This window comes from Haliotis asinina, chromosome 6 (assembly GCF_037392515.1).
Source record: "Haliotis asinina isolate JCU_RB_2024 chromosome 6, JCU_Hal_asi_v2, whole genome shotgun sequence".
Taxonomy (NCBI): Eukaryota; Metazoa; Mollusca; class Gastropoda; order Lepetellida; family Haliotidae; genus Haliotis; species Haliotis asinina.
The window spans coordinates 37,593,421-37,606,886 of NC_090285.1; the positions used below are offsets into that span (position 1 = coordinate 37,593,421).

Genomic DNA, 13,466 nt, shown 5'->3' on the forward strand with positions numbered 1-13,466 from the left:
GACTTTTTTGTTTTTGAAAACAAATTTCTGGAAGAGTAACACCTTTCCAAAAGAATGCGAGTTGTTGTGTTTGTCGACCACACGTGTATTACCCCAACTAGTGCAATATTACCAGACTTTGACGGCCTGCAGCTGCTCAGCAAAGCCAAGTGATAAACCGCTCTCTGCTACCACCGCCCACTCCTAAACTCTGTGGCATTCCATCTGTGCCATGTGCAAAATTGCACACAACACAAACAGCTAACCCACCAGGGCTGCGTAATATCTATTTAATCGATGATAACTGTCCCCTAGTCATTTTCCATAACACCTTGGGTAAGAGCCTTTGAAGCAGTTGCTTCAACTTCGTGTCTGAGGCCTCGCCTAGCTTTTGGTACATTTCTGAACTAGTCGTTTTCAGTTTATTTTTTTAATAATCAACAAATATTTATTTTCAGTAACAGGCACCTGGTACCTCCCCCCTGGTAGTCACGCACTGGTACCCCCTCCTGCTCACCAGTTTGCCAATCCGCTGAGTCTTTCCAACCCTCACTGTGAACGCCTCACCCTCAGGAACCCCCGCCCGTCCCCCTACAGTCATCCGTACCAGAGGCGCTCTCCCCCTCACAGTAAGTGAACGTTTTCTTGCATGTTCGCTATATCGCAAATAAACGTATGTCTCTTAACTGTTTTCTAAATAAATACTTACCTTTCAGAGCACCAATATTTATAGTGTTGTTTCACACCTGCTTATCCACCACACAAATATTTGGTGGTAAAAATGAGAAAAGTAACCTTCCGATCTGGGTGCTCCCATTGTTGGGTTTATGTAACTAGCAATGGCAACTATTCCAATGGGTCTCATATTGTCTTGGATATGGCGGCATTTATGCCATGGATTTAGCATGGATATAAGCTTTTACTTCAGGAAACTCAGGAACTAATACTCAATTGAATCCAGTTCTTTTTGGACATACACCGTTACTTGAAGAAACCGAAAAAGATGTGACTGTCAGTTTTAAACGTAAATTGAGAAATCTTAGAGAACTCCTGTGTTTAGAAATAAACCTATACTCGAGGAATATATGGGAATGGAAACGTTTCAGAACTATACTTGAGGCATTTCAATGAATGTAGAGTAATTGGGCGTAATGTCTTGTTTGATGAACCTCAGGTAGCTGATGGCTGTTACGTATAGGCGTTCATCATCAAATAAAGATGCTATTTTATTAGTTTATTCTTTTACCAACTTAGATCATTCGTGAAGTCAAGCGCTGGATCTTTTAGCACTTCTGAAATATATTAATAAATAGCATTTGTAATTATCAAGACGCTTTAAAAGAATTATACAACTATTTTTGTAGTGATTGCTTTTGCACTTCAATTTAAATAATATACATTCTATATGAATCAAATATTTTACATTCATCCATTAGTATTGTAATGAAATTGTAACGTCTTCTCTGTTTTAATCGAATACACTCGGGAATACATAAGGAAATACAATTATGGATATATTTCTTCAAAAACACTCCTTGATTTTTGGATGTTTTGGAAAACAGTATTTTTGGGGTCATAGCTTAAATTAAACGAGTGTCCAAGAGGCGAGCAGAATTTCTGCACGTCTTATACATGCGTCAAGAGGTAAATGATCAGTCAATTTTCAAATATATTAAGAGAGATTTTTAATGTACCATGAAGTTAAAAATCCCCTTGTACAATAAAGTTCTACTTTCTACTTGATGTGGCATTTCGATTGTTGTAAAAAGACCACCAGTTAAAACGTTCAAAATAAACGAAAAGGAAACACTTACAGTATGTGTCATTTAGGTTATTGTGAAACCAAAAGTTTCAATTTCAATCATTGAATTAAACGAAAATGAAAGTATCCGTTTAAAATCTAACTGATCAAAACAAAGGTAATGAGAAGGTTAGGTACTGAAAATAGCAACAATTCTGTCAGTAATTCAATAAATAGTTCAAGGTCCTTAACATAAATGTGATACAAGTCTGTAATCACTACTATCGAAGTATCATTTCGTGTTTGTTTTGTGTTCATCAAATATGGCTACGCTCATTGGTTCATCAGCAATAAACATTGTAGACTAATAAAGACAATGTGGGCAGGTGGGGTTGTGGGTGGATTTTCGTGCCACAAAAATATACCTTTTCATCCATTATTTTAAACGAAGTAAGAAATATTTGTTTCGTTTGTGTATGTGGGGTTGGATTAAATACTCGGTTCACATATCCCTCACCCTTGACGAACCACTGGTCAGTTGTACTCCCAGTTTACGGTGACCATTGCAACAAAGTTGACTCTGAGTAGCACGCATCTTGAATGGACAACATTCTAATTTGGTTTATTTGAATGTGTGTCTGTCTGAGATATTTTGTGTTTGGATTCGACAGTCATTCATGTTCCAAGTTTTCGTACGTGACCAGCAAGCAGCTGACTTTCCCCTCCCCCAGTACCAATATGGTCATTGCGTGATGTACGGCCGTAACTGTATCAATGGCATGGGGCTCTCCCGTCAACTGCCACCCATTTGCATTAATCTCAATCTGTGGAAACATACGTCAGCCACGAAATACACTCAGCTAAAACAAAAATAGAAATATCGCGAATTTCAACACGTCAATTTATTTACTTCCCCACGGTGCTGGGCTGGTCATTCAATGAGCAAACGCCACTGTCGATAGCTGACCGTCACGTGACGTGGCTCCGACCGAGAGTCTGTAACATTGTTACGCTTGACGGCGATACACACACGGCCAGGGGTCATCTGCCCGTCCCAGCCCCCTAGCTCTGTCCCACCCCTGAGTCACGTGGCCCTCCGACCGCGATGTCTCCGAGTAGGGAGACCGTCGATGTCGTCACGACAAAGTCACGTCATTGTGTCGGTCACGACATCACTGTGGCAGTCGGGGGAGGGAACAACGTAACAGTTTCCGTCACGGACAACAATGGCCTCGTGACAGTCACGCCGGGACGCTTTGGACGTGACCAGGTTTAGTCACCGTCCACGGTCATCGCAGTAACTGTTATCTGTGACCTAACCTCTTGTAACATGTCAGTTAGCATTGGGTCACGGCATGCAGATGTCAAAGAAAAGTACACACACTCAAAAACACGCACCAACGGACGCACGCACACGCACACGCACAATTGCTGTGTGAAATGTGACCATTACTTAGTAATGGATCCGACTGGTATTACATTATGCATGAAAGGTTCGGGCTATAAATACTTTTAGGAATATTTACATGATCTCACCCCTCCCAACAGTATATAATTTGCGTTCTTCTGCAGTATTCAACAGATAGCTGGTTTAATGTTTGATATTTATGATAGCTTGATAACACTTCCAAAGCTTTCTGTATTATGCCGAGTACTAAGCGTAAGTGTAGTAATTGGTTTATTCGTTTTGCATTTGAGCTTTTGCATAAAATTATAACATTGGTCTATTGGGCTCAACATGCCCTCAACAAACGCCCTCAACAAACCAACGTGCTTACTTTGTAAAGGGCCATGCTTCGTTGATATCGTAGTGTTTTGTGATCTTTATTTTTATGTATATATACCTACAGGAATAAAGGTTGAATAAGGTTGGAAGAAATCCCAGGAACCAAATTTTCCAAAGGATGTAAGCTGTTGCGTCATCTGTGTATCTTTCGGGTTTTGTCGCTTTTAACTATTTTTATCATTAATGTTATAATTGTTATTTTTTAATTATTGCAGGTAACTTCAGTCGGGATGTAAGCGCCAACCTTCCCATGTTGAACCTGACGGAGAACTGGGCCCACATGTCTGCAGCAGGTAGCCACGGAATGCTAGCGGGACAGAGCGCACCACCCCAAGGGCAATACGGGATGTGGATGAGCTCGGCCGTAGGCAACCTGTCTCCTAATCAGAACTGTTCCATGCCTTACCTGAGAACAACCGCGCCCTACTCCCTCCCAGGTTCCTCAACGCCCGTCACCAGCATCCCTTCCGTACCCCCCACGGCCACCACCGTCGCCTCACAACCATCATTTGAGCACCCGTGCGATATATCCTCATATTCGTCAAGAGAGAACGCGCCACGGTCCAACTGGAGCCCTTTGACCCCACCGCCATTATGACAGATTCAGGGATAGATAAGACAAATACATTACTGTGATATAGGTCAGGTTCATGTGGCGGCGCCCCACCCAGAAATAGCCAAACGTGGACAGCAGCGACGCGGTTATTGACGGCACCAAATGGAAACACGCCGCCGCCTCGACTGCGATTGTGCTTTAAGTGTCTGGTAGAGTGTTCTTTAGGAAGTGACTATGTAATATGCAGGAACGTTATCGTGTCATCAACAACGATACCAGCCCCCGCCCACTCCATCGGTGTCAACCACGACGCATGTGTGACAATATTAGGCTGACACACACAGCCCTTTCATAAAGAGCTGTTAAAGACAGGGTAGGTGTGTGTGTTGGACGGTGAGCCGTGCACGGCAAGTTAGATACCTCCACTAAGGCAAAAGCCTGGCTACATTCTTCGTGAAGACTGCTGTGCAGTTGACAAAGTGATTGGTGTGTGGATCACACTGCGCTATGGAGCTCCGGTCAACCAGCCATTTGAACAGGTGTTCTTGGCAAACATATCGTTACGGCTGTTGTGTTGATATTCCGTTGCCGACAGCGAGAGACGAACCAGAGGGCAAATAGCGAGGGACTGCCCTGGCACTGTCGCGTTGCAGGGCCGAGTAATTAGGAAAGAAGGATAGACACCTCTGCTTCACGCGTTGTCCTTCTAGCATTTGGACATGGCCTAACGGAGAGACTCCAGGCCGCAGCGTACTTAAATCAAGCACACTAACTCATTCCATCAGTTGAATGACAAACCTGAGACAAGCGAAGATCCATCATTCCAAACATTTTTATTTAATTAGAACCCTAGACTAGTCAAGCAGCTGACTGACCAAGCTGCGCTTTGAGGGACTGGGCACTAGAGTCTCGAAGACACAATCCAAAGATTAAACTGTGCCTTATTTTATTAAAAATACATTTGTGTATATTTTGTATATATGTTGAACTTGAATGGATTTATATTTAGATACAACGAAATAAAATTAAGTCTCTAGAGAAATGGGTTTTTTTTGTTTTGTTATATATCCTATTCAAGGGGTTCAAGGGTGTTAATCGGGTTGTATATCCATGGCGTGTTCCCCGGGGGTGTGTTCTCTACCCGTGTGTGCGTTATGGTGTCTACAACTGTTTGCGCACGTACCGTCTATTCACCATGGTAGATTACTTGTTTACCTGGGCTTGAAGAAAGCTGGGGCTATCCTCACCCTACGTGGGCTTTCACTGTGGGTTCCAGGTGGAGAGAGTTTGTCTTGAGAGCTGGGTAATTACCCCGCTTATGGAGAGTGCGACGACTTGACCGTGGCCCTAAGGTTAAGCGGGATGGGCCTAGACGGCTCAGTAACACTGGGTGTGTTAGCACGTTGGGAGGAGGCGGGTCCCTACAGTTGGATCTCGGGTGACTCGGGGACACAGCGCCAGGCGTGGGGGTGGGAACCGGGTGTGTGGTCTGTTTGTTATTCTGCGATGATACTGTTACTTTTGTCGTGCTATGCCTCAATAGAAAATAGATAGGGTCCTTTAACTTCTGCTATGAATATTTACCAAGAGTTTGTGGGTCGTTGGGTGCGAATGTGACACCCCGACATTATAAATAACTACCTGCAGAGAATAATAGAGAACATTTCATCATGTGAACATTACACTTGAGAAAAACCTACAATATTAACGCCTGTCGAGGGCATTCATGACAGACGGTTGACAGCTGAGGGTATGCAATACTCCCTGCACTAGACCCTTGCACTATGACAGAGGAAACAAGCTAGTAATGGCATATACCCCAGTACAATGGCTTTCTGTAATATACATGCTTACCAACTACATTTATATCCGATTCCCTGTTTATGTGATATGATTTTACCGTACAGACATATAAACAAAGAAAAAAACGTTTAAAATGTTTAAAATATGTGAATAAAACGAAGTCAAGTTGTACCGATATCAATTACTACAGCGCTGGGCATTTATAAACGTATAAGATATTTGAATAAAACATGATTTAAGATTTTTATAAGAATTCAATCTTGCTTTAAAATGACATTACATTCAGGAAGTAAGTTTTGGAAAGCACGTTTTGCTAATATCACGTACCACGGCACTGAACACTTAACTGTAACGTACTGTTCCAAAACATGCTCAAATAGCAATCAACCCGTGTCTGTTATAACAGAATAAATACTAACAATATTGAAACATTGACAGTCGGCGTTCCACAAACGTCGCCTCCCCCACCCTTCTACAGTCCTCACACACAGCTGAGCAACCATACAGCTGAGACCTGTCTGAGTCTGTCAACAAGGGAGAGAAAAGCCAAAACTCTCTGAAATCTAAAACATTCCCTTAAAGAGGATGCTAATTGTTATTGCAGAATAGGAACCAAATGCTATGGTGAATTTCAGCTTTACTACTTCACACTGTCAAGGTGTTTCATATCGCTGGGAATTATAATTTAAAAAGTTCTCATGAAAAGGTGGTAATTACAGTTCTGAATAATTTGTGAACTTCACATTTTTAGACATGGAAATTATTATGTTACCAGGAATTGTCTCTGTAAAATGTAAAACATGGCCTTATAAAGATACTTGATATTAGTACATATATTAATCGAAAAATGCATACAATAATCGAAAAATAAGTGCTTTAAACTTAGTTTGGATGAACTGAGTAGAGGCGTTTCAATGGGAATTCCTTGTATATAATCTAAAAACTTCCCATAAAAGATCGGCAGTTATCGGAATCAGAATCGGAAACAAAACGCCATTGTGAACCTCACCTTTTCACACATTGTAATATTTTGATAAGATCGGGAATTCCCTCCATAAAATATAAAACCGTATCTTTAAAAAAACGCTTAATATCTAAGCAGAATCGCAAACATCTACCATCATAAACTTCTGTTCTTCATACTACAATCATATCATTGTTCTGAATTCCATTTATAAAGCTGGCAAAATTCCGTTAAAGGGATGCTTAATCTAGAGGTAGAAACGAAAACACTTATCACAATCAAACTTCGTTTTTTCATAAATGAAACATTTCATAACGTCGGATATTCCCTTACAGTATCGAAAATACATTTCATAATAAACCTTCTTCACGCCTCTCTTTATAGACAGGGACTAAATGTCCAGTCGTTTTTAGAAAGCATTAGAAATCACGACGCATTTGTAAGAATCACAGTACTCATTTTTTGGTAGGAACTAAGCCAAGAATTGACAGTTAATTAAATCAGTATTTACAAGCATTGTGCCGTGTAAATTCCCTGGACAAAATAGGAAAGCGAATATCAGTGACGTGATATTCAAGCATGACAGAATGATTGTGTCATTCCTGTGACTTTATACTAGTTGATAAATTGTTACAAAATTATTCATCTTAATTTCACAAAACTGGTCATGCATTTAGAATTTCGTTTTGAGTTTTTACAGCTTGCCTATTTCGTTCTCAGAACCTGCATTCAGACATAAACTGATCAATGTTTTAAGTTTTAGATATTTTATGCTAAAATATTCAAATAACGCAAGAATATCTTAGTGTAACGTAAATTTGTATTTTCGGTACAGCTCCTGTCCTTTGAATGATTCAAAAGGTCTTATATGATATGTAATTATAGTTTTTCTATACCTATTCAGTGTTCATGTGGTTGAACATAACGATTTAATAGTTAAGAGTAAGATTTTGCCGACGATTCTGAAAAGAAATGTTTTATTATGGTAACAGTTACTGACAATGCTGTTAAAACAGAAGTAGCTGCATGGTGTAAGAGTTAAACTGACCTTCAGGGTATGAAATAACATTTATCATCTCTGTGGAATTGTGTGTCACCTGGATGAACATACATCACATCCATCAACCTGATATTTCTCTCGGCACTAAACAGTATGACCAGATATCGGGTAACCGGTAACGGTTTCAAAGCAACTCGAACGCAGGTTCAAATATTCGTCCCAACATATATGTATGAACTGGTTTTCAGTGTAGGGAGTTTGCGAGATTTTAGATACCGATGCTTCGGAGAGTATTCTCAGAACGACTACCTTGTTAAAACCACTGTGGTACTCTTTCTGTCATAAAGACGAATGCTTGTAGTAAATTGTTAATCTTGTTGTAAAAGCCGTATTGTGCATAAATGTCAGAATTACATTAAATAAAACATTATGAACGTTTGTTTAACCCAACGTATTATTTAATTATTTAAGTTAAAGGCCCTTTGGACAATACAACTAGTATGTGTGCATAGTGGTAGTCCGAACGAATATTTATGTTTATTAGCTTTTGGTTTTTAATGTATTCTGCATCCTATATGCGGCCTAAGAAATATTAATATATACTGAGGGCAAAAAATAAAGGACCACGTGAGAGCACAAGTGTTGCTTTATTTTTCTTCAGGTTTCATCACAAGCTTTGCGATACAAACTTGTGAAGAAACCTTGGAAAAATGTAATGGACCACTTGTGCTTTCATGTGATCCCTTAATTTATTCCCTCAATATATTTTCCTCTATTTTTCTTCTTTATGTAAGGTTGGATGAAAGTTATACCAACTGTTCTGACTTCGATTTGACCAAAATATGACGAGTTTCATAAAAGCATTATAAGCGTAAACAGCCGTCGAACTACTAGAACGTAAGGCCTTCAACACGAGTACACTATCCATATCTAACCCACAAGTACACTATCCACATCTAACGCACAAGTACACTATCCATATCTAACCCACAAGTCCACTATCCATATCTAACCCACAAGTACACTATCCACATCTAACGCACAAGTACACTATCCATATCTAACCCACAAGTACACTATCCATATCTAACCCACAAGTACGCTATCCACACCTAACCCACAAGTACGCTATCCACATCTAACTCACAAATCATTTCCTTGACTCATTTTAGCAATGATAAAATCCCGTGTATACTTTCTTTTAACTGACAATTTATGACAAGGCATGAATGATATATTTATTTCAAAACAAATGGCTACCATTACCTGTGGTCAAGCATCCTCTAACATAAACAGAGGTTTTGATGAGCGAAACACGTGTGACGATTAATCTGTTAGTATCACGCTAAAGTAAGATCACACTTTATGTGAACCTTTGCCAATTTAGACATGTACATCTGTGATATAGTTATAAAAACAATATCAGCAAGAGATACATGCTTTTATCAGGTAGGTGTTTTTCTCAGGTGATTTCCTGCCTCAGCATACTGCTAACTGCGCAGGACTAATCTTCAATGTGCGACACTTTTTTTCATCTTCTACCTTCTCCTCTTCCTCCATCACCTCTTCCTCCATCATCTCTTCCTCCATCACCTCTTCCTCCATCACCTCTTCCTCCATCACCTCTTCCTCCTTCTTTTCGATCACTGATGCAGCTCAATTGGACGATGAAGTTAAATAGATATTCAAAGCAATTCTATAGATATTTTAAAATTGAAAACAGAAGAAAACGTGTCGCTATACTATAACATATTTTTGTTGTTGATATTTTAGAATTATTTTCTAAACTGGAATCGTATAACATTGATTTTCGTTTCGGTAAAATATGTTAAAAATATTCCTCATCCTTTGATCACGAAGAAACTGTCATTCTTCGTCCAAAAGCAATGCTTGGTTAAAGCCTGGATCAGGAACAAATATCGAAACGCAAAGAAAAGAAATAAAAGAATCAGTAACATTTAATCTGATAGACATAGGGGTGGTTGAAATGAAGCAATGCTGGTATTGAACAAAGACTGGTTTGAAATGTATGATATGTTTCTAAATGTAACGTTGTTTTAAGGAAACAAATTATTTGTTCAGACAGAAGCGACTAGGTTGTTCCGATTCCACGCCAAATGAAAAACCATCAGCCGGAGAAAGCGAAAATCTGGGATATATTTGGGTATATTTCGCAAGAAGGTGAGTTTGGGGATGTTGCGGAGTGGTTGAGGAGTGCGTGTTATTTGGTGAATGAATGAGGTCAGTTTAACGCCACATTCATCAAAATTCAAGTCTTGACAAGACAATCCAGTGATCAACAGCATGAGCATCGATCTGCGAGTCATCAAGGCTGACCACCCGATCCTGTTAGTCGCCACTTACTACAAGCAAAGGCTACTGGTGATCGATTCTGATCCGGATGTCCACGGGTTATGACTGCAAGGGGTGAATAAGATGGGGGCGAAGGAAAGGACAAGACTGACAGTACAAAGACTGTCAGAAGAAACAGTGAAGAGAGACGACATGTAAGAGCCCGAATGGTGTCACGGTGTACCTAGGTGAGACCACGTGTCCGTGTGTGGACACCGGGTGGCCTGCGGTAAGCATAGTGGATCTCAACAATGCCGTAAAGATTTCAAGTAAACTAGGCGATAGTGTACAATGTAATACGTCTCTTACACGTGTATTCATATGCAGATGATATAATATATTGAGGACGTTACTTTAAATGTGGTTACTGATATACAGTCATGTAAACCAGTAAATAACACTCTTGTTGCGTCGTAATCTCTCTAAAATATCGTTTATAAATTTGTTCTTACGCATTTAATTAATTTAGTCTTACATGATGATCATAATATTTTTCTTGTCGCATTATCTTTAGTTAAATTAAAATAAAATGCAGTGGGTAGAGGCTTAGTGTCTTGGCTAGTAAGACTCCTCATCAGTTCGTTTACCCTTGCCACCTCTACACGCATCCCAGAAAGGGTCTTCTCACGGGAACTTCTGTATTATCCAGAGTGTCAGAAGGATTGTTCTCCAGGTGAAGAAACCGGACACACTGAGTGAGTGAGTGAGTGAGCGAGTGAGTGTGGTTTTACGCCGTGTTTAGCAATACTCCATCAATACCAAGGTGGGGACACTTGCAATGGGCTTCATTCACTCCATCCTTCTGGAGAATCGAACCCGGACTTTTGGCGCGACGTGCCAACACATTGACCACAAGGCTAACCCACTACCCAGGATGCACCAAACCAAGGGCCTCCAGAACAAAGTAAGCCTGACATCAGTGTATGTGATATGCTCGCGAAAATATTTTAAAGGCGAGGTCCGCGTATTTTTGTCCATTATCCTGAATTATTATGGTCATTTTTATTATTATTGATATACCCAGATTTACATACAATAAGGCATATTAAAAGTTCCACTTGTCAGGAATATATATTCCCTTACTATTTTCGTACATCTGTAGGATCTGCCGCATGTGAATCCGGAACAGTTTATTCACAGGGTGAGTACAGTCAGGGAGAATATATAGAGAGTGTAGGTTATCCCTGGTACAGTTAAGTTGTGATGAGTGAGTGAGTTTAGTTTTACGCCGCACTCAGCAATATTCCAGCTATATGGCGTATGTCTGTAAATAATCGAGTCTGGACCAGACAATCCAGTGATCAACAACATGAACATCGTTCTGCGCAATATGGAACCGATGACATGAGCCTGACCACCCGATCCCGTTAGTCGACAAGCATAGTCTCCTTTTATGGCAAGCATGGGTTGCTGAAGGCCTATTCTACCTCGGGACCTTCAGGGGTGTATGGCGACGAGACCATGTCTACACACATACACATTTAAAGTACAAAGCTTATATGAGTTCGGTTTTACGTAGCATATTTAGTTATAGCATTACTTTGTACAAATAGAAAATAGCATAGTCCGAATTAAAAAAACAAAACAAAAAAACACGAAATAAGTTATTTCCTTCATGGAGTCGATTGCAGTTTACAGTTAATCATTAAAGGCATCCCTGTGACAAATCGTGAAAATTCGAGTTCGTTAATTATTTTTGTTACTCGCACATTTCGTATTAACGTTCAGATGGTCTGTTTTCTTTTTACCAGTGTCTGAAACCGTCGTCTGAAGTGTCTACGGATATGATTTACTGGGGGTAGTTAGCGTGAGAGCATTGACGACTGTGCACGTGGCAGTGGTCTGCTTTGAGAGTGTTGGTTATCCAATAAATTAACACTGAAACAACTGTTGACCCTGGAACAAAGTGCTTTCCATTTCGTAAAAATAAACAAGACGTCTTTCTACAGTTACAAAATGCCCGCGCGAGCACGACCCACTAAAACCTAGAAATCGGATACTGTATCGTTAATGATTTAGGTCCTCAGTGTCCCACGCGAATTGTTCCTGCACTTAGAAATTGGACTTTTCTTAAATGGATAAAGCAAAGATTTTTACTTTCAGGCAGATCGATGTATGTTTTCGAGTGCAAATCTCTAACAATAACACAGGACGAGAGACAAGAGTTGAATGTCCCACACCACATCACGCCACTGCCGGCCAACCTCAACAAGGAGACAAGCGACCCTTTCTGCGTTTAAGATAAAAATAACAAATATAGCACGTCCGCATTAATCAATGTCTCTTTTACAAAACCCACCATAGCTAGAGGCGGGTTGGGATCAAGTTAGAACACGTTCACCAATATTCCCATAATTTTGAGCAGGTTATAGCGTTAATTTGTTGGTAACAAATCTATTTAGTGTAAATAAGCTGACGATTGTCTTATTGTGCAACCGAGAGCGACCAGTAATCAAACACTCCCGGAGCTGTCAATCACGCGGGGACGAGCACATGGAGGCTGCGTTGTGTTATTGTGTTATCCGGCTTTGATTGTCCCCCGAACTCAACTACTTAGCACACATATGTAAGCCGTACCCCCGGGGCATTTCCTGCTCCCCCAGCCATCTAGCGGGGTTGTGCTACACCTCAAATGGCCCTCTCACTGAGTGTATAAGTTACACTTGTTAATAGACACAGAATAAATCTGTAATTTGCACGTGCATGCTGTGGCTGTGACCTTGAAGACCTGCCCTAGGGTCGCACTTAGGATCAGCTGGATTGGCAGATCAAATAAACAGGAGAAATCAAAGTAAACAATTAGAGAATGACCGTTTAATTTTCGGGATGGGGGTGGTAAGAATGGGGTCATTTCTAGGAATGGACACACGGAATTTCGGGGATCCGAAACGAAGTACATTGTGACCCTCAATCACAGTTGAGTTGAGCTGAGTTGAATTTTACGTCGCATCGACATTATCTCAGACACGTAGCGACGAGACCATGTCTGCCTATATGGACATGGGCGTGGACGTGGGCATTTAAAGTGCAAAGCTTAAATGGGTAAGGGGTTATTTTTTATTTTCAGTTAAAAAATATTTGTTCAACAATATATGTATGTCTGCTGAAATGGACATTTTAAGTACAAAGCTTACATAAGTAAGGGGTTATTTTTTATTTATTTGATATTAAAGTAATATTTGCTTATTATAATATATATGTCTGCTGAAATGGACTTTTTAAGAACAAAACTTAAATGAGGTCTGTTTGGGTCTTTTTGTTTGTTTGTTTTTTGTTGTTTTTTTG

The 13,466-nt window shown here is 40.2% G+C and overlaps 1 protein-coding gene across 2 annotated transcripts in view; it reads left to right on the top strand.

Annotated features, from left to right (window-relative positions):
• Positions 1–5,104, top strand: part of LOC137287606 (T-box transcription factor T homolog 1-like) — a 78,637-nt gene extending 73,533 nt beyond the window's left edge. For both annotated transcript variants that reach the window (XM_067819984.1, XM_067819983.1), the window contains 2 exons: positions 438–608; positions 3,722–5,104. In XM_067819984.1, the coding sequence (XP_067676085.1) occupies positions 438–608; positions 3,722–4,104 (554 nt within the window). In that variant the 3' untranslated portion in view covers positions 4,105–5,104. The remainder of the gene's footprint in view (positions 1–437; positions 609–3,721) is intronic.
• The last annotated feature ends 8,362 nt before the right edge of the window (positions 5,105–13,466 follow it).